Source organism: Calidris pugnax, unplaced genomic scaffold (genome assembly GCF_001431845.1).
Source record: "Calidris pugnax isolate Ruff unplaced genomic scaffold, ASM143184v1 scaffold269, whole genome shotgun sequence".
NCBI lineage: Eukaryota > Metazoa > Chordata > Aves > Charadriiformes > Scolopacidae > Calidris > Calidris pugnax.
Window position 1 is genome coordinate 575,222 of NW_015091347.1, and position 27,986 is coordinate 603,207.

General features: G+C 45.6%; 1 protein-coding gene across 4 annotated transcripts in view; it reads right to left on the bottom strand.

Moving 5' to 3' along the window:
* The window catches only part of FLI1 (Fli-1 proto-oncogene, ETS transcription factor), a 96,219-nt gene that overhangs the window by 33,306 nt on the left and 34,927 nt on the right, over nucleotides 1-27,986 (bottom strand). For all 4 annotated transcript variants that reach the window (XM_014961056.1, XM_014961057.1, XM_014961055.1 and 1 more), the window contains one exon: nucleotides 8,865-9,076. In XM_014961056.1, the coding sequence (XP_014816542.1) occupies nucleotides 8,865-9,076 (212 nt within the window). The remainder of the gene's footprint in view (nucleotides 1-8,864; nucleotides 9,077-27,986) is intronic.

The window sequence follows — 27,986 nt, forward strand, 5'->3', positions numbered from 1 at the left end:
AACTTGAGGCCATTTCCTCTTGTCCTGTCGCCTGTGACTTGAGAAAAGAGACCGACCCCCATCTCTCTACACCCTCCTTTCAGGGAGTTGGAGAGAGCAAGAAGGTCTCCCCTCAGCCTCCTCTTCTCCAGGCTGAATAACCCCAGCTCCCTCAGCCTCTCCTCATAAGACTTATTCTCCAGACCCCTCACCATCTTTGTCGCCCTTCTCTGGACCCGCTCCAGCACCTCAATGTCTTTTTTATGGTAGGGGGCCCAAAACTGGACACAGCACTCAAGGTGAGGCCTCACCAGTGCCCAGTACAGGGGGACAATCACCTCTCGGGCCCTACTCCCCACGCTGTTCCTGACACAGCCCAGGATGCTGGTGGCTTTCTTGGCCACCTGGGCACACTGCTGGCTCCTGTTCAGCCGACAGTCGACCAACACCCCCAGGTCCTTTTCTGCCCGGCAGCTCCAGCCACTCTGTCCCCAGCCTGGAGCGCTGCAGGGGGTTGGTGGGACCCAAGTGCAGGACTTGGCACTTGGCCTTGTTGAACCTCATCCCGTTGGTCCATACACCCCCTTCCATTTCATTAACAAAGAGCACAAAATACCCATGCCAAAACGACAGGACAGTCACAGGAGAACGCCACAACATTAGCCTGGTATCTAAAGAGTCTTATTTATACAGGGCTGAAAGTAACTGATCGTGTCTTAACAGCGAAACAGTCCCAGGCTTGTCTGTGACTTGGATAGGAAATCTAGAAATCTTCGGTGCCTTAGGCGTGAGTCAAGAACTTCAGACCACAGAAACGGTGTGCAAAAAAGGCTTTGGCCCCAGTTTTCCTTCTGAGGTGATAGAGCGATGAGGAGGGAACATTTAGCAACTCAGGTGGCACTGTGCTAAGACCTGGCCGCCGTACAGCCCCTTGGCAAGCAACAGGCTTTCTCTGGCCCGCTCTGGGAGAATTATGAGCCTCCAAACCACAGATAGGGAGCACAGATTTTGTTTTTCTCCAGCTGCAGTAGTAACTCCTGCTTTTAACTCTAGAGGTCAGATAAAACACCAGTCCATGGCCTGCCACAGCCCCACAGCAGGTCTCAGTCCTGAAGAACATGGCAGGGAAGGCCAGCGTTATTGCCCTCACCCTCACAAGGGTGGTGAGAGCCTGGCCCAGGTTGCCCAGAGAAGCTGTGGCTGCCCCATCCCTGGAGGGGTTCAAGGGCAGGTTGGAGGGGGCTTGGAGCAACCTGGTGTGGTGGGAGGTGTCCCTGCCCAGGGCAGGGGGGTTGGAACTTGATGATCCTTAAGGTCCCTTCCAACTCTAACATTCCATGATCCTATGATGGATGTGGAATCTCCCTGCAAAGTGGGCACAGAGCAGTCCCATCCCCTGCTTTCATGGCACAGACGTTCTCCTCCTCTCCCAGCAAAGTGGCTTGGGAGGAAACCATTTGCTGAAGGGTAGGAGCTATGACAGTGCACCAAATCCCACCCTCTGAGTTCAGCTGGCAAGGCTTCCAAGTCTGGACACTAAACAAATTTGTTTCTTAATCTGCATTGGTTGGGGGGGGAGGGGGGGGGGGGAAAAAATTACTGAAATTCAGTTATCATGGCAGGGAGATAAATGCTCCACCGAGATATTCTAAGGCAGATGGTAATTTTTTCCTCATGTCTTGCTGAGGGAATGTTGCTTGAAAATGGAAATAAGATGTATAACTTACACATGTTCGAATTTAAGGTTTTACTATTTCGCCTACTGTTTTTCCAGGCAGGGAACCAAAATCCGCCTTCAGAGAGGCAAACTGCTGAAGGTTTAATGTCCCCGTGGCAGTCAGAGGAGAGTCTGAGCAACTGCAGGGACACCAGGGTTTTCACAGGGAATGTGATCATTTCTAACTTTCTGTTGAAATACTCTGTGTCAGGTGTTAAACGCCGCCTGTTACTGGCAGAGAAAAAGCCCTGAAGCAGCACAAAGGATCTTATTCTTTCCTGAGGTACAGGCTGTCCTGAGGAGACTCGGGGAGATGGCGAGAGCATCCACGCTCCAAGGTGGCAACGTCTGCTCAGCTCAGCGCGGAGCGTCCCCAGGAGGTGACTGGTCTCCTCGCCTGCCCTGCCTGGACACCAGCTGCAGACTTTTAATGGTGTGGGCAGTCCAGCTGGTGGGACAGACCCGAACACACACACACACAGAGCCCCATGCAGGATGGATTCCCACCTGCCTTTGGGATGAAGTTCTCCCTTCTTCAGAGCCAACAGTGAATTTTTCTTCACATTCCCTTCACTCAGCAGCTCCAGGTGGTAGCAGTGCTGGCACAACTACCTGCTCCCTAAGGTCCTTCTAAGGGCTTCACTCTCACCCCCCTGTAGTTAAATTTCCCTGGAAAATCACCCCTGCAGCTGAGATATGCACTATTTATGATAAAATAGTTACATTTATAATACTCATACAGAACTATAGGGTACATCCAGACTCTCAGATAATAACGTCTTCTAAAAAGCTTATCTGCCTAGGACTGTGCATGCTTTCTGCTGGCATGAAATGACAGACATGAGAAGACCACAGGGCCCTTGGCTGTTTCTGCTCTCTCCAAGTATCATGCACATTCACATGACCGATACAGCAAAGTAACAAAAATAACACCAAGGCTGTAAGATATCTCCTCGGCGGTTTCGTGACGATTTTTCACTTTGCAGACCCTTGGCAGCTAGAGCCCTGCCTGTCCTCCTCCTTGTTCTGTGTGTCTCAGCAGCCAAAAGCAGACACCCAAGTCTCAGAAACAGATCTGAAAAGAAGTTTAAGGGACCTGAGGCGCCTTTACCAGCCACTTATTTACCACTGTGGGAGGAGAAGCCACTCTGTTCTTCCTGCAGGACACCAAACATGCTCCGTGTCCCTGACAGGGTCGTGTCCAAGTGGCTGTAGAGATGTCTCCCTTCCCCCTGAAGAAGTTTTCAGGATGTCTGGATCCAGAGCTAACCCCGGTGGGAATGTGATAGCAAACGGACAGACATCACTGGGAACAGCACTACCAAAACTGAACTGGGTAGGAGATCAAACTGCCCTTTCTTTAAGAAAAATGCCATTAAGTCTTTAATGGTAGCAAGCAGGGAGATCCTTACTTCTGTGTCCTCTGTTATCCAGCATTTCCTACCAGATCCAGATGGAACCTTTTACTGGGAAATGAGACAGCACTACCAGACCAAGTCATCTTTGCAGCTCCTGGCCATCCTTTACCCTACTGTCCTAGCCCAAGGTGAGGGATTTAAGAGTAGCCCAGCAGAAGGCAGGTCTAGCTGTGGGCAACACAAAGAATAATTCAGTGTGGGGAACAACTCCAGTATCAAATGAGAACAGGGAGCTACGAGCCATGAATAGTGTATTCATCGAATATAGCTCCTTTCTTAGTTCATGCACTACCCACAAGCAGACTTAGATTAATATAAAATTTTCCTCATTATTTGAAAGGTTTGTGCGAGGGGATTTCGGATGCCAGATGAATCCTTGACTTTCCACAGAGACTTCAGACTTTCAAGTGACTGTACGTGCTGGACTCGCTCGAGTTCTGGGCAGAAAACATTGTAGATCTATTAAGGTAAAAGGATATAGGCTGCTTTCACAGGATCTCTTAAGTATATTCACTGTGGCAGTGACAGAGTCCAAGGAATATGAAGCAGTTCTCATTCCCACTGTCCGTCCAAAGACTCTTCGTTCCAGCAGCTCCAGTAACAGTCTCTGGGGATGCCAAGAGCCTGGTGTTTTGGGAAAGTTTACGCTAGACTGGCCAAAATGGACAAGCAGCTAGCCTGGCATTGACTAATAAGTCCTCTGTGCAGCTTCAGCCACTGTTCCAGATACCTGAAAATAAAGCAATTACTGTCCCAGGGCCTCTGTCTAGGAATCACCTTTGGCTTTCATTCGAAAGAGCAAAATAAGGGATTTCAGTGATTTCTGAACCTGACTCAGCTGTGGTCAGTGGGCTATTTCCTCCTTCTTTCTATCCCTTTCTTCCTATCCTTCATTCCCCCTCTCTTCCCATCTTTTTTTCTTTATAAATTTGCCACTTTTTGGTGTAAGTAAGTCGCCATTTGGTCATCTCAGCTTTAATTTTTACACTTGAAATTAGATTTTTTTTGTGTGTGTGTGGTGTTGTTCAGTGAGGGAAGTAAGAACGGACATAGTTGCGGTTCCCTCTTAGGGGCGGGGGTGAGAGCTACCAGGGCAGAAACACAGCTCCTCAAACCCTGCATCTAACTGCACTTTAACCCTGCCTCTCATCCTGCTCTCGGGAATGCCTCGGGAGGAAGGTTCACTCTGAAAAGGCTTGTAAATCTGCAGCTGGAAAAAGGACGGAAAAAGACATCCAGGTTGCAAAACTCAAGCCGCATGAGGAAAGCCCAGAGGCTCAGCAGGGTGTGAAAGAATCGTGTTCATCACACACAGGTAAATGTGAACAGGAGGTAACTGCACACTCTGCTGCTCTGGCTGGGGACTGGAACAACACAGCGAATCCCACTAGAGGGCTCACACGCTACTTAAAGGGGATTTTTATTCTTACAGACATTATAGATGGTCCCTTTGTTGTGTTTTGAGAAAATTACTGTGGCATAAAACCGTTTTGAGATCCCTGAACCTCAGCATTATTTTAATATTCTGAAGCAAGAGAACACCTCCAAAGCATTTAAAAAACACTGACTTCACTATTTTAGCCAGACAAAATTGGTAACATCAGTTGGAATTACACAGTGAAGTTTGCCTGCATCCATACACCCATCCAGCACATTAGAATATTCTTTCACATTTGAAGATCACACAAATTTTGGAATGTCTTTTTGAAAATCACTCTCTGAGTTTAGCTACAAAAGCAGATCTGCAGTAGCTCAGTAAATACGGTCAAAATTCAGAATGTCTGCTGTTTGGTTCACTGGCATTTGGAATTTATGTAATACATAAAGAAAAATCTATTATTAGAGTGGAAGGTAAATTGGGTCGAACTTTATGTAGCATTTTCTAAATAATCCTCTTCCTTTATTCTTTGGAATTTAATATGTGAAAGATTTTTTTTTTTAAATATAAATGATTGTATTTATTAGTAGCTCCGTAAATACAATCAAAATTCAGAATGTCTGCTGTTTGGTTCACTCTTTGCATTTGGAATTTATGTAAAATATAAGGAAAAATCTATTATTAAAGTGGAAGGTAAATTGGGTCAAACTTTTCTAAATAATATCCTCCTTTATTCATTGGAATTTAATATGTGAAAGATTATTTTTTTTTAAATATAAATGATTGTATTTATATCACAAAAGCATCTAAAGGTCCCAACAGAAATCCAGGCCTAGTCTTGGGAACTGTACAAGCACATCGTAGGAGACAGATCTTTCCCTGAATGGGCTATAAATGAAATAAAAATAAAAGACACAAACCCTGCAAAGCACAAAGGTCACAAGCCACGCTGCCAGTCCCTGAGTAGATGCAAAAAGAGATGAAGAATATACAGAACATCTTGGAATAAACCATGAAAAGCCGGATTTCTATCTTCTGTGTGCAACAGGTCAGTGCTACAAATACAAGACCATCTAAGAGGGTGCAAGAAGCACAGGGATTTTATTTTTTTTTTTATATTGGATTTTAACTGCCTTGTGTTTGGACACTAATCCCTGTGAAACACAAGCATTAGGGGTCGTTCTGTGCAAGCAGCTGCCTGTGAAGGCAAGGACCAAATTTTGAGGCCACATTCTGCATCCAAGTCTGATAATACTATGAACTTTCACAAAATTTCTACTTCTGAATCTTGCAATAATGCAGAAATCCCATCCTTTCCCCTAAAGCAGAGACCCCTCTCGCTGCCTGAATATCCCCTACACACAGTTAGTAGGCAGTTATCTGGGAAATTCTTTCCAATTTGGGACTAAAGCAGGAAAACCCAACATGGAGTCGAAAACTGGTCCAAACCGACTGGTTTCCACATTGTTTTGCACTTGGAGGGATGGCTCTGCAAAACAGCTTGGAGAGGTTCTTCAAAGCCCCCTTCTCCCACCCTGCTGAAGACCAAACCAACTCATCACACTATACCTCACGGCAGCCAGACCTGCTTCTGGTTGTGAAAAAAAAAGAAGAAAAGGTGGACACTGTCCCTTACCGTCACCCAGCTCCCTCCACTGTCGGGTTTCCTACAGCTTTATTACTCCCTAGAGCACAGAAACCCTTCTCTCCACGAGTGCTTCAAGTACAGGTGAAACACAGAATAAAGGCTGCTCCCTCTAATGAGGCAGCTGGAACCCGGTAAGAGAGCGTGCTTGAAAAACAAGAGAGGGAAGGAGAGGCAGAGAGAGGGAGGGGGAACAGGGTTTGTTATTCAGGCCGTGGTTTGACTTAACTTGTATTGAGAGTGGGTTTTGCCAGGCAGCTGACGGGCAGAGGAACGAGGATCTGGAGTGGCCCAACCCCTGACAATGAGCTGAGATGGACATGGGGGGCAAGGGGAAATTTTTAGCCATAGATAAGTCAGATGAATGTTCTCATTTCTCAGGTGGAGTGGAGCTCTTGTGCTAACAAGTTACCAAAAGGCAAGGCTGGAAGCTATTTTTTTCTAACAGGTTGGGAAGTTGTCACCCCTCTTACAGAGACACTGAGGGCACTTAGTTTCTCCCTAAGAATCTTGTAGTCTTGGGCAAGCCCGTAAAAAAGGACTTCCTTCTTGCCCAGAATAAACACACTTCAGGAGGGCCTTTCTCCATGGGTATCAGAGCACGTACAGTTGGTGATGAATCAGTTTGTCAAGGCAGTATTATTTCCCTTTTTTTCTGAGCAGATGAGGAAATTGTAGCACAAAGATCACAACGGCACGACAGCCCAAAACATTTCATTCCCAAGTACATGCCATACACACATCACATTACAGAGACTTTTGGACATATGGGTACACACAGGCACAGAACCTGTACAGAACCTGTGCTTACAGGGTCTGAAAAGCACAAATACACCTCGTCTGTGGCAGCTCAGCAGATGTGACAGGACTTCTTGTTCCCTCCAAAATCTGCTAGAGTGAGTCAGACAAGTAGTAGCATAATGGGAGGAAACACTCTGTGCATGTCGGTCTGATGCTGTCAGCAACTGATGCAGGGCCACAAAGGGCCTCCTCACATGATTGCAGGAGCACGTTGCCTGTGCCATACGTGAAGCTGGTCCTGCCACCTCCATCCTTGTGACTGGTTCACCTCTCCACAGGATGGAGCTCAGACCTGTGCAGCACCATGAACAAGCCTCGCTCTTTGCACGGGATCCCACTCTGCACTGCCCTCAAAGATTTTAGGGACAGCTTAGGAAGACTAACCTTGGTAGCCAAAGGTAGACCTGGTGACTATCAAGAAACCCTAACCTGCTGCTGCTCTCAAGATCCATCCTTTTGGCTGTGTTATCCAGGGATGATGTTTTTAAGGAAATAACTATTTTTCCTGTGTTTCAGCCTCAATTCTGAGACTGGAAACACTACCATGAAGTTCTTATGAAGTCCAGAAATGATACCAAGGTGCAACCGGGCAAGATTAACTTCAGTCTACAAATGATCACCACCAAAGACCAACTGACGCAAAGACCTTTATCTCAGCGTAAAATCAGCATCTACTGTATACTTACGAGGAAAAAGAACATGCTGCTGTTTGAAGTCTTTAACACCATCATCTCGCTATAGAAGTCTGAAAGTGTGAGGCTGCTTTCTGTTTCCAACTCTACACTTTGCTATATTCTCAGAAACCAGGAAAATAGGCTGGTACAGAAGCCCTGAACTAACCTTAAAAAAGAAAACCCCTTGATTGTTTAACTGTCCTGTATTAACACTGTACAAATGTTAGAGATGACTTTGAAATGAAGATCAAATTTAAAATTAATATGAACTCTAAAACCCAATGCTAAAAAAAAAATAGTTTTTCTTTATTGAATATATTGAAAACTGAAAAAAATCGAAATTTTGACACCTAAAGATTTTCTACAAGAAGGTGAAATATTTTCCTAGGCTTTGGGCTTGTAGAAATGCTTTTAAAAGAGACCATCTGAGCTGCAATAATAAAATGTTCTCAAGTCTCTGAATTCCTCATTGGACAGAGAAATGATCCATCTCACCCAGCTCTAACTACAAACGATGGAGGTCTGGCCTCCTACCTCTTTGGCTAAAAGCTGTAGACAGTACTTCATAACCAGTGCCCTACAGATGGTTAACATCACTGCTCAAATCTACTCCTGAACTCTCCTTTTCACCAGTGGTGGCATATATTCACACTGAAGACGTGGGAATAGGCCTTTTGTTTTGTTACACCTCACAGATTGCCACAAAGGACCTCAGTCTCCTTTTTTCCTTTCTCCATCAACTACCTCTCCAGGTTCATATGGTTGTTTCTGCCCTGGTGGAGCAGGAATCTCATCACAGATGCAAGAAGTGCCCTCCAGTGAAGGCCGTGCAGCTCATGAGTGCAGCTTTCACTAGCTTTGCTCTGGAGCACTGCTACAAACACCAACTATCACTGCGTGAGGGACTCCATCTTCAGGAGCCTCTTGAACCATGGCATATTTGTGAGATGCTGAACTCAGTGATGAAATGTGTAATTTACAACAGGGTTTGCAGCATGAACTCTGTCCTGGCAGTCTCATGTCCCAGTCTGTGCAATGTTCATGAAGATTGGGAGAGATGGATGCAGCAGAACTGCAAAAGCAAGATCCTCAGACCATTAAAAAATGAGTGACAAAGGAATTCCAGGGGGAGCGGGACATGGGCCTACACAAAGACTTGAGTTTGTTGATATGCAGGGCAAGAGCATGAATGGACAATGCGTGCTTTGCTTTCATTTAAGACTCAGTAGATGTGGAAAGAGTCGTCCCTTACCTTGATCCATTCATGTGGTCATATTCCCTTTTTACATTGACCCGGACGGGCTGATTAATCCACTCCTGCTGAGGAGGCAGCGGGTTGATTTTGTGTGGCTGGCCATAGTCGGGGTTCCCTGAGGCCGTCATATCTGCCTTGGGGAGGTGAGTGGCAGCGCCGTACGTGGAGTCAAAGAGGGACTGGTCGTCGCTCACCACCGACAGAGCCTCCTGAGGAGAAAAAAAAACAAAACCAAGTGCTCAGAGTCATGACTAAACCAGTAACTCCACTCTCATTCTCTCTTTGAGCTGGTGAGCACCTGCGAGGGCCCCACAGCTGCCCAGCGCTGTCTGAAATTGCCATCTGCCAGGTTCACAGATTGAATCAGATTCTTTGGGGTCCAGTAACCCCTATGCAAAACCGGTGGGTTGCTTTGCTGGCTGCTGCTTTGCTCTGGGTGGGGCAAGAGTTAAGGTTAACTTGACTTCTGCAAACAGTCAAGGTGGCTGCTGGGTGCAACACCCTTCCCACCGCTTGCTGGAACCAGCTTCATCTGCCATTTCAGCCAGTTACCTGCCCACCTGCCTGCACTTGCTGGTCCAAGCCCAACCAAAGAGATATGTAGTATGTAACATTTCTGGAGTGCCCTTTGAAGGTCTATACGTCTTCTTTCAAAGGGGTTTGTGTGGTGTTTATATTTTGAGGTTACTAGTGAAGGAGAAGCAGTCAGTACAGGTCAGAGTTATGGGTGTTAGTGGTGGGATAAAAAATACATTACTTTAACCTTTTTGTTTATTTTGTGGGAAATGTAGGACTCATGAGTTACCAAACTCTGCATTTCTAGAAATGCTTAAAAACAGGAAATTGTTATCCTTTTTTTTTTTTTTCTTCCCCTTGCTGAAACTCCAAAAGTTGACAAAAAATTTTGACTATCAATTTGACTGAGTCGATGGGTTTGACTTTTCTAAATGAAGTGTGCCAGGCCCGTACAGGCTTTGGCACTGGCCTGCCTTATTCAAAGTGCATCTGACAGGGGCTGCGTGTTCTTTACGGAGCTGAGCTGACCGCACATAACACAGCTGCCATTATGGCTGGCGAGTCAGAAACTGAAGCAGGAACCTCCCAAACGAAAAGCACACGCTACTTTAATGTGAGTTAATGGGGCAGACCTCCGAAACAAAGCCAGCAACAGACCCACCTACTCCGTGGACCGAGAATTCAAAAGACCCGTTAACGCTGATGTGCAGTGAACACACAGACACTGCTTTGCTCTGAAAGCTGCTAAACCCTCGGTGCTCAAAATTCACAGGACATAGTCCAAAACATGAGCTTTTAAAAATAATAAATGATTGCGCTCTTTCTCTCCCCCCCTCCCCCCAGCAGTCATTTCTGAGGTTAGTTTTGCAAACTTTTTCCACGACCGGGGAGGGAAACAGAAATTCTCAAAACTTAGAAAAGTGCAGCTGCTGGAATCCTCCAATTACATGAGAATCTAAGTGCAAATCAGATATTACCAGGCTCGTGATATCATCATAAAAAATGTCAATAGTTAGAGTCTACCGGGTAAATATGAGAATCCCTCTCAGCTTGAAATTAACCCACTTAGAAAGAAAGAGTCAGGTCAGTTCTCTGCATTTACAAATATCAGCACTTTTCTATCTCAGATCTCAGATCACATAACAAAACCAAATAGGCCTCAATAGCCTGGAGTTTAAGAGGGCCTGACTAAGCTCGAATTCAGGGGAACCCTCAAACATCTGCATAAGTAAATCCTGCTGAAATTACAGTATTTGCTATAAAAATTTCGTGAGCAGCCTCTCACGCTGATCAGCTGTGACGGTTATAGCTTTTAATCAACAAAAATGAGAGCTTTTACCCCACGCTGCCTAAAGGTGCACGTTGCAAGGAGCTCAGAGTGCGTTCATCCTTTCCAGCAGCTTGTTCTTGGTGGATCCACAACCTTTCAAAAATAACCCCTCCCCTTTTCTGCTTTAATTAGAGTAAGCTAGGGAGTGGAGGGTGCCCCTCAGAAGAATTTCCTTGTGGGGCAATCACAGCCTTGTGTCAGAAACTCCTTGAAGGGACTGAAACTTTCTCCAGGCTACAAATTTTGCCTGCGTAGAAAGGTACAGGGACACTAGATCTCCTGGTGACAGCTCTTAGAAAAGAGCAAGCCTTTCCATCAGGGGTCAGGATATTGTGACTTGTTGCTTCTCTGATTTGTTGAAGTGAGGATGTCAGGCAGGGATTCCTAAATGACACATCTTCCATGAGCCACTGCTTCCTCTCCGTACAAAATATGTGGGGTTCCCTACATCATGGCATGGGGTGGGAGGTGAACCCCAAACACTCGAGGTGCTGGACTGACTTAGGACTGTCTAGATCAGTCTCGGCTACGTGTTACTCGTCTTACTGGTCAGAGGCAGGGAAACCAGGAGTCCCTCTGCAAATTCAGGAAATAAAATTATAAAATGTTTGTTTATGGAGATTTTCAGTCTAAAAACATATACAAAGTTGGGGTTTTTTTAGGGGAACGATATCTGGGAAAATTCTTTTTCTGCCTAAAGCCATTTTTCTTCTGAAGAAAGGTTGTGATGGAAAAAAAAAAAAAAAAAGGAAAGGAGGGAACTTTCTGGCTATTGCCCCTAAAAAAACCCATCCAAACCCACCCTATAGAACAGCCCTGGTCTAGGATCAATGATTAGGGTTGCATCCAAGCATAACTATCTTTACATACACAGGCAAGTAGCACTTTTCTCTGATACACAGAGTATCTGATGGAGAGCTCTGCCTCCTCCGATAAGCATCTTCCTTGAAAGACAAAGCGGCTGCCGGGCCCTGCCTGCAGCAGTTAATGGGGACAGTGATAATCTCACCGGTTGCAGCAAGAAAGCTGAGCATTTTGCTGCTTGGATGCAGACAGGCTGCAAACTCCACCGTCTTCAAAACTCTGTCACACACACAGGAAAAGAAATTCAAACGCGATGGCTGCCATCATGGCAGGCCCAAGCGGTGACTGAGCCAGGAATCGTTTGAGCTGAAACCCTGAGTTAGCTACAGCCACAAAAGTTACAGAGTGAAGGCTCTGGGGGAACTGAAGACACACAGAGGAGATCAGGCAGAGATAGTGGCTTCTAACACCTGCTTACGACCGGGGGGGTTGTGCATGCAAATAGCAAACAAGTATTGCTGATTGCATGCAAGGGAAGTTGGGTGGCACGACGCCAGGCCCTGCTGCAGTCAGCTTCCCAGCGTGTACATCTATGGCTTAAGTGAAAAACAAAGGGGCAACAAGCAACAGGTAGCCTTTAGCTGGCAGGGCCAGGGTACGGGCACCACTCAGGTAGTGTCCTAGCAGTAAGGACTACCTGGGACTCACTTGGAAGAGGACAGGGTTCAGCTGGTCCTGCCAGAGCCCCCCTGTACTCGGCACTGGTGAGGCCTCACCTTGAGTACTGTGTCCAGTTTTGGGCCCCCTACCATAAAAAAGACATTGAGGTGCTGGAGCGGGTCCAGAGAAGGGCGACAAAGATGGTGAGGGGTCTGGAGAATAAGTCTTATGAGGAGAGGCTGAGGGAGCTGGGGTTATTCAGCCTGGAGAAGAGGAGGCTGAGGGGAGACCTTCTTGCTCTCTACAACTCCCTGAAAGGAGGGTGTAGAGAGGTGGGGGTCGGTCTCTTCTCTCAAGTCACAGGTGACAGGACAAGAGGAAATGGCCTCAAGTTGCGCCAGGGGAGGTTCAGGGTGGATATTAGGAAAAAATTTTTCACTGAAAGGGTTCTCAGGCATTGGAATGGGCTGCCCAGGGAGGTGGTTGAGGCCCCATCCCTGGAGGTGTTCAAAAGACGGGTTGATGTAGTGCTGGGAGGTCTGGTTTAGTGATGATGCTCCTTGTTTGTTGTGTGGGTGTCTATATTTGTCAGTTAGGTTGACGGTTGGACAAGATGATCTTCAAGGTCCCTTCCAACCTAGAAGATTCTGTGATTCTGTGATTCTGAGTGTCAGGCTACAGACCCAGGTGGGGAACGTGTACAACCTTCCTCGTACTCACTATCAAAGGCCTTGCTTGGCCAGATTGAGTTTTGAAGGACTAATCCGTTCGGGAAGTGTTTGGCTTCAGTTCTGGCTGAGGAAAAGATCAACAGTTAACCGGAGTACTGGAGGGTACGTTTCTATCCCCTGGAATGGAGAGTTATTTAGTGTTTGGCGACGGGCAACTGGGAAAACACATCGCGGCGCTGAAGGTGCTAACATAACCTAACCAGACAGGCCCCAGCTCGCCAGCGTTCCCCCCATGCCGCTGCCTCCCGGGCCGTGTCCTTGAGCTGGCCAGACTGAGTCTGAGACAGGGGTCTTGTGTGTATTATTCTGGCATATATGTTACATTATATTGCCTCTGGGAATAGCCTAGCTTCAGTTTTTCCAGTTTTTAATCACATTCCTGGCATAAATGTGGCAAGTCCCGTCTAGGGCAGCTCGCGGCGCAGCGAGAGGTGGGTTGAGCTCCCTGGGAAGGGCAGCCCACCAGTGCCACAAAATGAAAGGCTGCCATTGCTACGGCTGCTGAAACAACTGCGCTTAGACTTGGCACGCGCTTCTGGATCCTTTTGAGATGAAAATGTTATATGGCTATTATTAATAACAGTTTAAGAGTTGTGCGAGGTTGAATTTGAAGTTTTCCTTTTTTCAGACAAGCCATCTAGAGCCAGGGCCCAGGTCTAAGGCTACAGAAAGGTGAGGCACACGTTGATTTTGGCCCCGGGTGCTGAAGGAAAGGCAGCCTGTTCTCCTGGTCGCACAGTGGGGAGGGCTGAGAGTCACCAACACTTCAAGCAAGGAATCCTGACTCTTTACTGCAAAATGGAGGTGGCACACAAGCGTTAGTAAAAGCTCTCACTTGATTAATTGAGCAGGATATTTGAGACAATATATGAACAGGATGGGTCTGAGAAACAACCCCCAGGGGAAGGTCAGGGGCAACTGGGCAATGCATGATGTGAATCATCATCATCATTTACCTCAGTCCCTGGCACAGTCTTTGGTGCACTGACGGCAGCACTAATAAGCCACCCAGCCCTAGGATGTCCTGATGTCCTCACTAACCTCTAGAGGTTCGCCTTGGACAAATCTAAAAATTCAGGGCTTTAACCTTATCCAAATTTCACTGGCAAGAAAAGCTCATTCCGAGTTCCCAGTTCCTTTGTTTTGCCCCTGTGAGAAAGGTCACGGAAACAGGAGCTGGGGAGGTGACAGTAGTCACTGCTCTCATCCCAGACACACCCCAGTGTCTACAATAACGGCTCTTTCCAGGTGCACGCAATGCATTTTCACTGAATATAGACTTTGAGCTCTTTGCATTCACTTTTCTGGCCATAACCACATTTAAAAGGCATTGCTAAAGATCAAAGGTTCATCCTCCTCCACAAAGTCTGACTTACAAGAGAAGAAAATGCTGAGTACTTCAACCATCATGCCATGCATGGAAAGATTAATTCCACCTCTAGAGGAGTGACATTTTTCTTTCCTTTTTTTTTTGCCAATAATATGCTTTCACCACTCTTAGTCCTGTGAGAAAACCACTCCAAAAATATTTTTGCAAAGAGAATGTTACCGACAAATCCACTGTCTGAAGAGCCCAGATGTATGATGGAAAGCACCAAAATATGAGGTACCAGCAGCAACTGGCCTTACACATGGCTTGAGGTTAGCACAGAGGATCTATTCCTTGAATAGAAATGACTTTGGCTCTGCAGTTCTACAAGTCAGCATTTCTGCTGCCAACGTCTCATACAAGCAGAAAAGAGATAACATCAGACTTACAAGAAAACGAGTCAAATATACAATTTAAAAAGGAGCAGAGTCTGTGTTGATCTTGGGGCAGCAAATTTGGATGGACTGAGCACTGAATTGGGAGGCAAGGAGGCAGAATATTATTCTCCTCCCTGCCCTCAATTTTTGGCATAACCTTTAGCGAGGCCTTCCCCTGTCCATGCCTTTTGCTCCCTTCAGTCCTCTGTTGCCCCCATCCATGCACACTGCAATCTCTGTAGGGCATTGGGCCTCATCCCCTGCTGTTACTGGGACACAAACAGGAATCTTTTGGGTAATTCAAAGCAAGGCCTGGACTCTAATATATCCAGTCTTCCCAGTACACCCAGCCAAAACAAAAAGGTAGACCTCTGCAGCCTTTTCAGCACACTTTTCTTGAGGTTTGCTCACGCTACTCCACCTTCCTTATGGGATATTGTGTGATTGGTGCCGGGACTCCACACAACTCCCCTTGGAAAATTATAATCATAGGCATTTTATTGCTACCAACCACAATCCAATCTCGTGCCCTTCACAATCAATTTAAGGCCTGCCTCTGCAGTGGAGGAGTTGCGGGCTGGAGCTAGCACCAGAGATCCATCATAAGGCTGTGGTGAAACCAGCAGCCTGAGCGCCCTCGCTGCCAAATCACATTGCTCTTTACCTCTTCTGTCCGCCTGCAGCACTGCACAGTGACCCACAAACAGCTCTGCTCACAGCATTTTCCAGCTTAACCCGTGACATTCGGCTTGTGGCAACCCAATTGCTGGTAACCTGTGCCACAGAGCTGTCTCTGCCCAAGGAGGAGGGACAGGAGGAGATGCCGTCTTGCTTTCTCCACTGCAGCAACAGGAATAGGGATGAAGGAGGAAGCAGCATATCTTTAAGACCAAGTTTCTGCACATTTGAGGCTTTCTTTGTGTATAAAGGAAGGCTTTCATTGAATTATTGTGATGACAATCCCCACTGCAATAATTTTGCTCTTGCTCTTTAGACTGGAGACCTGCTCAAAACTACAAAGCAGATCAAGTACCTGCACAAATCGTGAGGGAAGCTCAGGCTGCCTTTCTTACGCTCTCCACCCGGGGTACTACATCAGAGCGTAACGTGGCAGCCTTAGGATACAGCATCATTTCTTCAAAACGTAAAAAAAATAGGAAACCACAACTCAGTAACTCATGCGAGGGGGAAACAAAGCAGGAATAAGATAGGCATAAATAGCAAAAACACACTGAAATTAACCAGCTAAAAAATGGGGCAAAATGATTTTGTAAAATTTCTCATAAGGCAATATATCTTCCTTTTCTTATGTTCACTATTTCCATGAGATTTCATGCCCAGCAGGTAAAAGAAGGCTGCTGAAATGGATGCTTTATTATTTTGATCTCAAGACTCCCAAAATCTGACTTAAAAAGGAAAAAAAAATAATTAAATCCTGCTTCTGCACTTGACTTTTCAGGAAAATGACCTTGACTTCATGCACACATTTATATGGTCTGGACCAATGACTTTTTTTCCCAGTCTAAACTTCACATAAATCAGTTCTGAGTCTATTTTGGTTTGTTTCCAACAGGGTCAACACCAAATGGGAATAACCAAGTCACAGTACTCCCCCCCAGCAAGCTGCTGCTTTAGGGCTGATGCTAAGGAGGTTTAGGGGCACCAACCCCTGAGAAATCTCCGGGAGGTGCCTCTGTGAGGTCTCAGCACCAGGAGAGGAAGTGAAAAAATAAAAGAACCTGCCCAAATTACTGCTGTGGCCTCTTGACCTCTTAAAAGTAATATGGTGAAAGCTGAGGCCAGAGAGACTGGACGTGTCTGATAGTTGGTCATATCATCATCCAAGTTCCTAAATCCTGGAGGCTGCAGCTCTTTAAAGAGAAGACAGCTGGGTTTTGGAGCATGCAGCATCCTCACCAGTCTCCCATCCCTGGGCTCATAAATCCTGATTTCCCTAAGCCCTCCTACCCCTCTCCAGTGTTTCACACCCTGCTGATACTGGTACACACTGGGAGCAGTGGATGAGCTTTCTGCTCATAAGCAAATGAGGGACAAATCACCATTCCCAGAAGGTTTGGGAGAATTCCTGCCCGGTGCTGCCAACCAAGGTAAGATGATTTAGGATGAGTACCGAACCTTGGGGGTAAAATGTTCAGGCTGTTAAAAGTGCTGGAAGCTTTGCCGTTGGTGGGGCTTGAGCCAGGTTTCATTTTTTTGGCAGCTAATTTAACTCCATGAATTAATCAGCATAACTATTAGAGGTCTATATGATCTCTCAAGATCTTTTCCAAGCCGTATCATATTTCCAGAAAATCAGTCAGCATTAACGCTCTCCTTGGCCAATTATACTGAGTTTATATCCCCACTGATCTCTGCCCACAGCTTTTCTGCTCCAAAGTTGCCCACGCTCACTAAGAATAACTTGCCACTGTGGCAATCAAATCCACCCACATCTAGTTCACCTTCCTTTTAATTTTTTCCCCTCACCCTTGTAAAATAATTGACTTGCCCTGAGCAGATGCGTTTGTAAACAGAGACACATGGATATAACTGTGAACATACACACTTCAGTAAATATTATTGTAGCATTTTTATGGTCTTTTCTGTTGAAGACACATGGAGGGAAACTGCAAGATGGTTTCAGAGTCTGGCTTCCTGACAAACCCAAACTATCCCGAAGAATAAATGCAGTCTTCTGCTCCACAGAAATTCGGTGCTGACCTCAGCTTTGTCCTGAAGCACCCACTGCCTGACTCCTTGATCTCCTTGATGTGGTGCCAGAGGCTGTTTTTCAGTGGCAAATATTTCATCAGGAGTTTGCAGACTGACCAAGCACTTTGCTTCAGAAGACTGGAGCTCACTTTCAACTGCGTTTGCCTATTGCAATAGTGCCACCGTTTCTCTAAAAGGAGAGCTTTTTGGTGGTATTTTTGCTCACACCAGAAACTGACACTATACTGCTGACACAAATCCTGCTGGTTTTGTTTTCCACATGCAAAGAGCAATCGGATCTTTTCAATATCAGTGAAAGGAAAACAATAAAATGAGAAACCCAAAAGTCCTGGGAGTTTGTCATGAGAGAGGGTAAATCACATCTATGTGCCTCCTCTTTCACAGAATGCCTGGAAAAAGACGTAAAGCGGAGTCTTAAAAGCATGAAGGAATAGGTGCGAACCACAAAATCTTATCTTTTCAGTTGGGGTTCCTACTGCCAAAGCATTGAGACCTGTAAAACAGTGTTCTCCCAGGAATTCAAGATCTGGGAGGTGGCAGTTTAGAGAGACACAAATATTTCAGGTTCCTCTGAGCTCTGACTCACCGCTACACCAATGCCCATTCATTATATTTTATTTCACTTTGATACCATTGTCCCAGTTACATTCACAAACACCGCAATCGTATCCTGTTTTGTTCTCTGACACCATTCCCTTCACAATCGCAGGAAGCCCATCAGGAAACATTCATCGGGTGCTGTTATGTTTCCATCCGCAGAGAACAAAACATGCACTTTCAGCCCAAGATGACTTATTCCAGACTAAGGAAAAACAACAGCATGAAAGAATCAAAGCAGAGTCTCCAGGAGAGAGCGCAGTACGTACTTCTCCCCTGAAAGGGGTAGGAGTCCCGAGCAAAGCTCAACGCCTCTTACCCAGGGAGTGCTTAGCCATGGAAAGGTTCAGCCAAAAGGAAATAAAAGGCATAATCCATCACTGACATCTACGATGCATATTGCAAGGTCTGGACACTATATCAGAGGGGGCAAACACGAGTCCAACGCAGCAGCTGAATCCTAAACCAGATGTGGCTTGAGATTTCAAATGTTAAGGCTCGCGTCTATTTGCGCATGGGGTTTGGCCCCAGTCCCTGAGCTACGTTTGGATTAAATCTGTGTTCAGGGTCTCAGCGCTCATGATATTCAGAGCATAAATTCAGTGTTTCAGCCCAGAGCTGGTTACTTAGGCTTGTTGTCAAGGGCTCATCACATGAAGTATGGAGATAAGAGGAAACGGGGGAGGTGGTTCAGGACTCATAGGAACTTATTTCTTCCCCAAGAAGCATATGCTTATGCTTGATAGAGGACTGGGAAATCGTTATCTGCCTCTTAACCAGAAAAATTGGCAATTACTGGGAAGGATAAGTCCCAAGGTTGAGATTTTCAACAAAGCCTGAAGTTACACAAATCACATTCACATTTAGCAGGAGTTGGGAGCCACAGTCCCTTGAATCCCTCTAAACTATTATGTTTAAACCTGATGAGACAGACCAGCTGAAAGAGGAGCAACAGCAACAATACCCCGACCAAGGTTTTCCATCTCCTTTGCCCACTGACCCTGGCTGCAAATCCAGGTGCCATCCCTGCCCAGCCAAATGCTTCATAAAGCCGTGCGTTGATGCCTCTGAAGAATACCCAGCCTCTGCTGGCTCCTTATCCAGTTCCCAACTGGTCTCCTCCACTTGGCAGTGGAACTGAGGGCTGCCACCCTGCTGGGATGGCATGGAGCTGTGTTTTCCTTGTGCACCGAGCCCAGCCCCTGTGGCTCCAGTGATGAGATTGTTTCTGCATACGCCTATAGGAAAAGCAGAGATTTTGCGAACAAGCCCGCTCGTGGCATTCCAAGGAAAACAGCTCAGCAGGATTACACTGAGATATTTTCTTTGTCAATCTCCATCGAGATACTTGAACAGGAAAACCCGGTTTACACCATTGGAAGTTCCCAGGGGCTTTTCATTCCTTTGCAAAGAAACACTGGTGTTTTAATTTCAGTGCAAGAGAAAGGTCCTGGAAGGATTCAGGGATAGCCATCGCTCTTACCTCTTGGACAAAAAGTTACGGGTCCAAATCCCATATTGTCCCCTGGGCTGGAACCCAAGGTTCACGCTACAACACAAAAAGGAGTTGACAAGGTGCTGTTCTTCCTGGGGATAGCAAACATCACGTAGGAAAGACCACCCTACCAACACTCGTGTTTCAGGAAACTGCAAGGGTAAAATAGCTTCTGATGCCTAATGCTATAGCAAAGCTACTGCTGAAGACAAACATACAGACTAAACATACACATCTGACCCCATCTCTGGTGTCCCATCTACTAGAATCAGGCAGTGAATGCTGCCTCCTGGCTAACTCAACAGCAGAAAATGTAAGAGTAAAAAGAAAATAAGAAAAGCTCTTTTACAGCTGTGTTATTGTTCCCATTCTCAGTTTCTCTATTGGCATGTTGTCTGCCCCTGAAAGAATCATAGAATTGTCTAGGTTGGAAGAGACCCTTGGGATCATCGAGTCCAACCATCTCCCCTACTCTACAAAGTCCTCCCCTACACCATGTCCCTCAGCACTGCATCTAAACGGCCCTTAAACACAGCCAGGGATGGGGACTCCACCCCCTCCCTGGGCAGCCTGTTCCAATGCCCGACCACTCTTTCGGTGAAAAATTCTTTCCTAATGTTCAATTTAAACCTACCCTGTTGGAGCTTGATTCTGTGGAGTGCTCCAATGTCCTTGGAAGGAGGTGACAGAAGTGACAAGCGTTATCCTAGGGCTAGAACCACTAGACAAAAGCAAAACTCACTCTCCTCAGGCTGAACAAAAAAATTACCAAAATCTCTTATCAGTAACCATTAACAGAAAGTCTGTTGGCTTTATCAGCGTGTACTGAGAAGGGCTCGGAGCCTTGCTCAGATAACTGAGGTCTCTTGCTACTGCCACCTCAAGAAGTCTGCGCTCAGGGCCAGTTTTCCACACCTGGGAGAAGTAATGGCTTCTTCTCCCCAGCTCCCCTTGGCCCTGGTGAAGCAGAGCAGGGAGGCGGAGGTCGTGAACGAGTTCCTGGCAGGGAGTTTTGTGTGGTTTTGCTGCTGGGAAAGCGGGAAGAGGCAGAGCACAGGGGCACCGGGGGTTTGGGAGGGAGGGAGCTGGGAGCCAGCAGTCAGATCCCAGCACTGAGAGCAATTCCGTGCTACGGCTTTAGGAGGTGGCTCAGCTCTGCATCCCTCTGCCAGAGGTGATGCTAAAAACACTTATACCCCAGGGTCAGTTTGGGGCTGTTCTCTCAGGTTTCTGTCATCTCTAGGACCTTTGCTCAGACCTCCACAGGATCCACGTTATCCCTTAGCAAAGCCCCACCTGTAGCAATTAACGTCATGGTTTTCTGGATTTTGTTTTGCTTTGCTTTGTGGGGTTTTTTTTAAAATGAAAATCATTAGCTCTGGCTTGATAAATGAAATATGGGGCTGTCAGGCTCCTACTTTCCTTAGCAGTGTGCCTAATTGACAAAGTCAATATCTCAGGGGTGCCACACAGACAGACATGAGGTTGTTACATGAATTTTACAGCACAGGAATCAAACACTCTGCTCAAAGTCATTTGGAAGACTGTAGCTAAACCAAGATTAAAACCCAGGCCCCCCAAAAAGCTTGCTTTCCTACAGAAAACCGGACTGCTTTTACGTGCAACATTTTGTGCTGTTTTCTGAGATGCCTGCAGTATATTTCCCTTTTGTTGAAGAGTTTCTTACACTTGAATCATGCTAACATAAATAAGAAGCAGGCCTCTCGGCACATCTCCATGTTCTTAGAGGAGCTGATAGGGCTGGTCTTATCTCTAACAGGGCAAGTCCCCTGAGCTGTGTTGAAAAGCCTTTTATCAGATGCAATTTAAAGAGAGCTCTTTCTGAGATGTAGTTCTAGCAGCTCTGGCAGGAAAGTGGGGCTTCTGACTAAATCTCCTCTGGTTTTGTTTAGCATTGGGGTGAGGGAATAGGACAAGGTCCTATTTGTGGGGCCAGCAAGACAGGGCTGCTCCTTGCGCTTTCCCTGAAACACCGCTCCGCTCCCTCCGTCAGAGGAAAACCCTGTCAAAAATGGCTTAACGATCTTCTAATATTTCCATGCAATTAAAGGCCACATCTGTCTCACAGACCCCGTCCTCCTTTGCTAATGTACAGACATGAACTAAACAGTCTGTCTTGTCGATTCGCAGGGTAACAAAGGGGCCTATTCATAACACAGGCACTTTGGCTATTTTGTGTGTGTGAAATGAAATAGAGTTTGCATTTGGAGAATAACCTGTGTTGGAGCTAGCAAGAGATTTCTGCTCTAATAAATCAATCAGCTTTACCGGCTAATAAAATAGCCCCCCTCCTAATTCTGACTGTGCTAACCAGACAGCCACCCTACAGAGAGGCAACGACGGTTTCTGTGCAGAGGTGAGACCCTATTAAAACTCTTAGGAGGATTAAAAGAAAATAGGTATCAGCGTGGCTGGAATTTTTCAAGCAGCTCAAGAGAAGTTATCCCCTGCACCAGGAACGTGGGTGTCATCTCTGTGCTACCCAGTGGGTACACGTTTCACTCCTGTCTTCAGCTGGCTCGGAGCCGGGTACGGTTCTGCTCGTGTCTCTGCTGAGTTTGTTCTGAAGAAAACGGGAGCATTGCAGAATAAAAAAAAAACAAACAAAAGACCAACAACCAACCACCCTTCAAAGACCCGTTTCTGATTTGTTAATGAAATTGAGGGCTGAAAAAAAAAAAATAAATTGAGGCACACGTTGGCATAGTCCCAAACCAATACCAACATTATGTCTTGCCCTGAGTAAGAGCTTCAGGCAATACCTGCCCATATATCCTGTATATATTGCACAGGGCAGTGCAAGGAATATATTTGTGCTTTTTTAATATTTTGCCTGTAAATGCCTTGAGGAAACGGGCCAGTAGGGTTTTTTTCTCTTTTCTGAGCCCAGCACCTTGGCACACTGGGCCATATTTGGTCATGGTCCGTATCTCTGCTGTCTTAGTGCTTTCACAATACAAACAAACACACTAATAATGTTCACACCTCAACATACTTCATTTCCTCAGCTCTCAAGTCAGCAGGAAGTGTACAAAAAGCACAGAAAAATGCTCCTGTGGTTTCAATACTAGAGCGATATTTGGGACATGTGGGCTCATTTACCATCTAGGCTCTAAATTTTTTGTTCAACTCCAGTGAAAGTTCTCTGTGTAAAATGAGGGGCAAAAGTGGGTGCCAAGGCCACAGGGTAAGAGATGGACAAACCTAGAATGTGGTGAGATACTGTTTTCCTATCCTGAGAAAATTATGGAGGCTGTAAGAAATTTTCCAATCCTGATGTTGGACAGAAAGTCAGAATGATTATCCGGAGAAGTCCACCTTAAGTTAACTGGAATATTTTGTTTCAGATATTCTGAATGTTTCATTGCAGTTTTAACCTTTTCAGTATTCTTAAAATATTGCAGTTGGCTTTTGTTTCTAAATAAAGAGTAGTTTCAAAACAAAACTTGTAAAACTTGAGGAAGCACCAAGTAGGGCTTTCAGCAAACTGTCAAAAATCAGCCTTTCCAGTGAATCAGGAGGGCTTTGATAAATTTGCATCTTTCTGATGAAAAAACACTAAGTCAAAAAAGGTCAGACCGTGCCTAACATGAATCTTGTATACAGCCCTGATACAAACAGCATTTGGAGACAGGGCCAAATTGAGGTCTTTTAGGCTTCTTACCAAGCAAATCCAGTGGATGTTTTGCCTTTGTCTTTGAGGTGATGGATGATCAAACCTTCCACGTAGCTGTTGGCATATTCATGCACTTAAATGTGAATGCATGAATGACTCCGACTCAAACGCACACAGCATGCACTATCTCTCCTGGCAAACTTTCAATATCTAAGCAGGTATAGCCTGTAGACTTTCAATAATATTTTAAGACTTCACACAGACGCCTAAAGAAGCAATGAGGTGCTTAGAAATATTTTAAGAAAATCTATGTAGTTCTAAACTCTAGAACGACACCGGATTCCTATCCTGGAGGGAACTGGAGGTCTCCAAGAGACATAGGTAAGGACTAAATAAAAACTGCAGCCCCCTTCTGGGGTACCTGACACAGCCTGGACCAACCAGCTCTTGCAAGCCTGAGCTGCATCCTCCAGGTATGATTTTCCTCCCAAATCTCAGCACTCAGGGAGTACAAGCACAATGGTGCTCCCTGTTAAGGTACAGGTTCTTACTGGTTTGGAATGGTACCACATGACCATCCAAGGAAAGAAGCATATCTTTCTTGTGGCAGGTCTAACAGTCACTTTCCTCATCAGCATCCTTTTAAGAGTAAGATTTTTGCCAGGCACTGCCCAGTAATTCAGCAGTGCCTCTTTATTAGTTGCCCTGTGCCTGTTAGTTTGTGATGATGATGGGGACAATAAATGGATTTGAACATTGCTTCAGATAATGTGTATAGGATGAACAGGAAGACAGAAAATCAGCTCCTCACACTCAACGTAGCTTTGAGCGGATCTGGGGTCTGTTGGGTGACAAAACACCTTAGAGCTGCTACAAAACAGGGGTAATAGTGAAAGTGAGTTTCTGGGTAAAGCACTTCAAAATGAATGGATGCAAAAGGCTGCGTGAGAGCTAGGCATGAACAATCCAGAGAACACAGGAAGAAAGAGCTCCTATTAGTGTGCCACACACTTGCTCACACAGCAATTGCAGTTCTCAGAAGACAGCTCTAAAGTGGGGATGGCGGTATTACAGCAGCACTTCAAGAGATTTTGAAAGATATTAGGTCCTCCCTTGTGCCTTGGAGCCGTGCACATTCAGCTCTTCCCCAAAACTCACTCTTTTTGGATGGGAATGAGAAGGTAAGAGAGCAGAAACCCCAGAGCTGGCTTGCAATAGTCACTGACGGAGGACATGGGCACCCACTGTTTGGCTACACCATAAAAGCTGACAGAAAAAATTTTGCTTCAGAGGTACCTGTTAATACACCATAAAAGGCTACACTATCAACAGTCTGTCATGCACCGGTTAATACAGGGATCAGAAATAAATCTTAATGTTGCCAAACCCCTACCTGCAGGTGTGAGAATAGACTGGCCTACCTGGAAATATGAGTCATCTCCCAAGAAGAGCTGGTGGAGCAAAAGCTCCCATGTGGTAACGTGCTAACGATACACATAAATGTAAGTGTGGGGAAGCAGAGACCATGGAGCACCCTCTCTTCTGTTTTCACAGGAGAGCTGGGCAGCCTCAATTAGCTTCTGAGTGCTACAGATCAGACCATCAGACCATGTCTCTGAGTTTAGAAAAACAATGAACTGCAGGGGAAGTAGCTGTAAAAAGAAATGGCAATGGTTTAAGCTCCCTCTTTGGTTGTCCTTTCCAAGCAATTGGTGTCCAAATCACAGAATCTTCTAGGTTGGAAGGGACCTTCAAGATCATCTTGTCCAACCGTCAACCTGACTGACAAAAATAGACACCCACACAACAAACAAGGAGCATCATCACTAAACCAGACCTCCCAGCACTACATCAACCCGGCTTTTGAACACCTCCAGGGATGGGGCCTCAACCACCTCCCTGGGCAGCCCATTCCAATGCCTGAGAACCCTTTCAGTGAAAAAATTGTTCCTAATATCCAGCCTGAACCTCCCCTGGCGCAACTTGAGGCCATTTCCTCTCGTCCTGTCACCTGTGACTTGAGAAAAGAGACGGACCCCCACCTCTCTACACCCTCCTTTCAGGGAGTTGGAGAGAGCAATAAGGTCTCCCCTCAGCCTCCTCTTCTCCAGGCTGAATAACCCCAGCTCCCTCAGCCTCTCCTCATAAGACTTATTCTCCAGACCCCTCACCATCTTTGTCGCCCTTCTCTGGACCCGCTCCAGCACCTCAATGTCTTTTTTATGGTAGGGGGCCCAAAACTGGACACAGTACTCAAGGTGAGGCCTCACCAGTGCCCAGTACAGGGGGACAATCACCTCTCGGGCCCTACTCCCCACGCTGTTCCTGATACAGGCCAGGATGCTGGTGGCCTTCTTGGCCACCTGGGCACACTGCTGGCTCCTGTTCAGCCGACTGTTGACCAACCCCCCCAGGTCCTTTTCTGCCAGGCAGCTCCAGCCACTCTGCCCCCAGCCTGGAGCGCTGCAGGGGGTTGTTGTGGCCGAAAATGGTCTGTCTCACCCTCCCAGAGTGACATGCCTGGAGCTTGGCCCGTAGCTCCGCTGCCACGGGTATCTAAGGTTGGAAAGGACCTCTGGAAAACATGGCAAAATAAGTTCTACATATCGTACACTGCTGTAATTACAGATGCTCTACTCTCCCCTGCTACTTCTTCATGTTACAGTAGACGTAACACGTTTAGGAATGCCAGAGGACGTCAGGGTTAATCTCCAGGGGAACAACTTTTTTAGTATCATCAAAGAAATTGTTAGTGGGTGTTGTTAAAAGTGTCAAAATATTGCCTTACCGTATCTCACATACTAAAGGTCACATTTAGGGGTAGATTTCACACCACTTTTCTCACCTTTCAAAAACTTTTCTTTAACATACAATCAAACAAGACACAAAGACATCATTCACTGGAAGTCAAACGGCACAACTGTAGTAAAATCAGGCTGAGAGCCCAATTATTTGGATTCTCATGACACTGCTTTAGATGCCAAGCCATCATGTGAAATGTGAGGAAGGTGTTTTCTTTAGGGACATCTTCAAGGGCATAAATATGAATCAGGCAAGCAAAATACATTTTATCCTTCATTTAAAGCTTTTGAAAATCCCACTCTCTGCCTTAATTCAGTTAATATAAAAATTGTATGGAGGTAAAATCTCAATAAGCAGGAGCAGGAACAGAGCATTCTGTCTCTGTTTCATTCATCAGGCCTTTTTTCCCCCATTCTTGCCTGCTATTCCCATTTCCTTCCTTGCCTTTCACATGAAACATATCCATTCCACACACCCACTCTGCCTCGTTTGTTCACATTCACAGACAAACTGTTTTACAATGATCTTTTTTAAAAATACACTATTTTTTTCTCTTCTCATGGAGAGCAGCAAATGGATTAGCTCCTGGGGCCTGGTTCCTTTCTCATATGGGGCAGTTTCTCCTGTTTGTCCATGCTACGATGGCAAAACTCTCTTCTTTCACCACGGTCTCATATAAACTGAAGGAACAATTTATAACTCCTTTTGGTGAATGAAGATGGGATTGATTATCTGATTAAAAGTGACCACATAGGTAGAAGTCAGATCCAAGCTTGGGTTTGTTCTTCACTTTAGGAGGAAGCTTTTTAAGACTGAAGCAGTACAATATCTTCTTTGGAGGCACCCACATTCTTTTTTATATATGGCCCTAACTTTTTGGCTTAATTTAGATGGAAAGTCTAAGCCATTCGGCAAGTATTCATAATCCAAGCTTTTAGCTTGTTCTGTGTAGTAAAAAGCACACTGCCAACACTATTTTAAAAAATTACCGGTTTGAATGAAATTGCTGAGTTAAAAATTGTATAGTTACAGGAATTTTCAGTCTAGTGCTCTAAAGACTTAATTCCTACATTAGAAGCCAGGGACCTCCCTCTGCAGTTTTTTTTGCTTTCTCCTCATTGTATTTATGTAATTAACGAGCAGATGCAAGTGTAACTTTTGCCTCTGTTTCCACTAAAATAACAAATCCACTTAAACAAAATATACAATTCAGTAAGTCTCAAGCATAAAACACCCAGGAAATAGTTTGCCTTTTTGCTCATCTCTATTCATATTTTAAGGTGTGTTTCATTTCCTTTAAGTACGACAGTCAAAATTAAGAATGGGCATAAATTGAAATAACCTGGGATGAGAAATGTTTGTGACAGTGACTCACGATATTCAGGTCAACTCATCTGTTCACTGGCACAAGTTTACCATTTTGCTGCCCTAAATTCTTGAAATAAAGAAAAGAATGTTGCTTGATTCATTAATGATGAATGTTGTGCTTAGTGGAACAAACGACAGGTTAACTGACAAAAAATGCGTTTGTGCAGAAAGAAAAACACTTTTTAATCAAGCCCATAAGACAATTAGTGAGAGAAGTGGAGAAGGAGGTTAATGTATGTGTTACTCTGTGGATGATAGTCACACCCTCGCCCAGACGCAAACCCTGTGCAAGCTGCAGTTAAGAACAACAGGAAATGGCCTGGGGTATTTATAGCATTATTGTGTTTATCCTGAAGTGATGTTCTGCACAGATTATTATGAAGTTTTTCGTGGGAGAGGATACAGCTTGTGTCAGCTGGAGATTTGCATGCACTTCACCCAATATGCTCTTGGCTAAATTTGCAGAGTCCCCTCTCTACCTTTCTTTGCTTTTTAAAGGTTTGCTGTACACTAGGGCAGCTGACACCATGGGCCACCCCCCCACCCCCCTCCCCAGCACAAACAGGAGCCCTGGTAACCAACATGTTTGGCCTAAACCTGTTTGTTTCACCAGATTTACAAATCCACAGTGAGATGTCATGAGAAAAAAACAAAACCCACACAGGTCAGTGGTCCTGAATTTCTGAAAAATACAATCCAT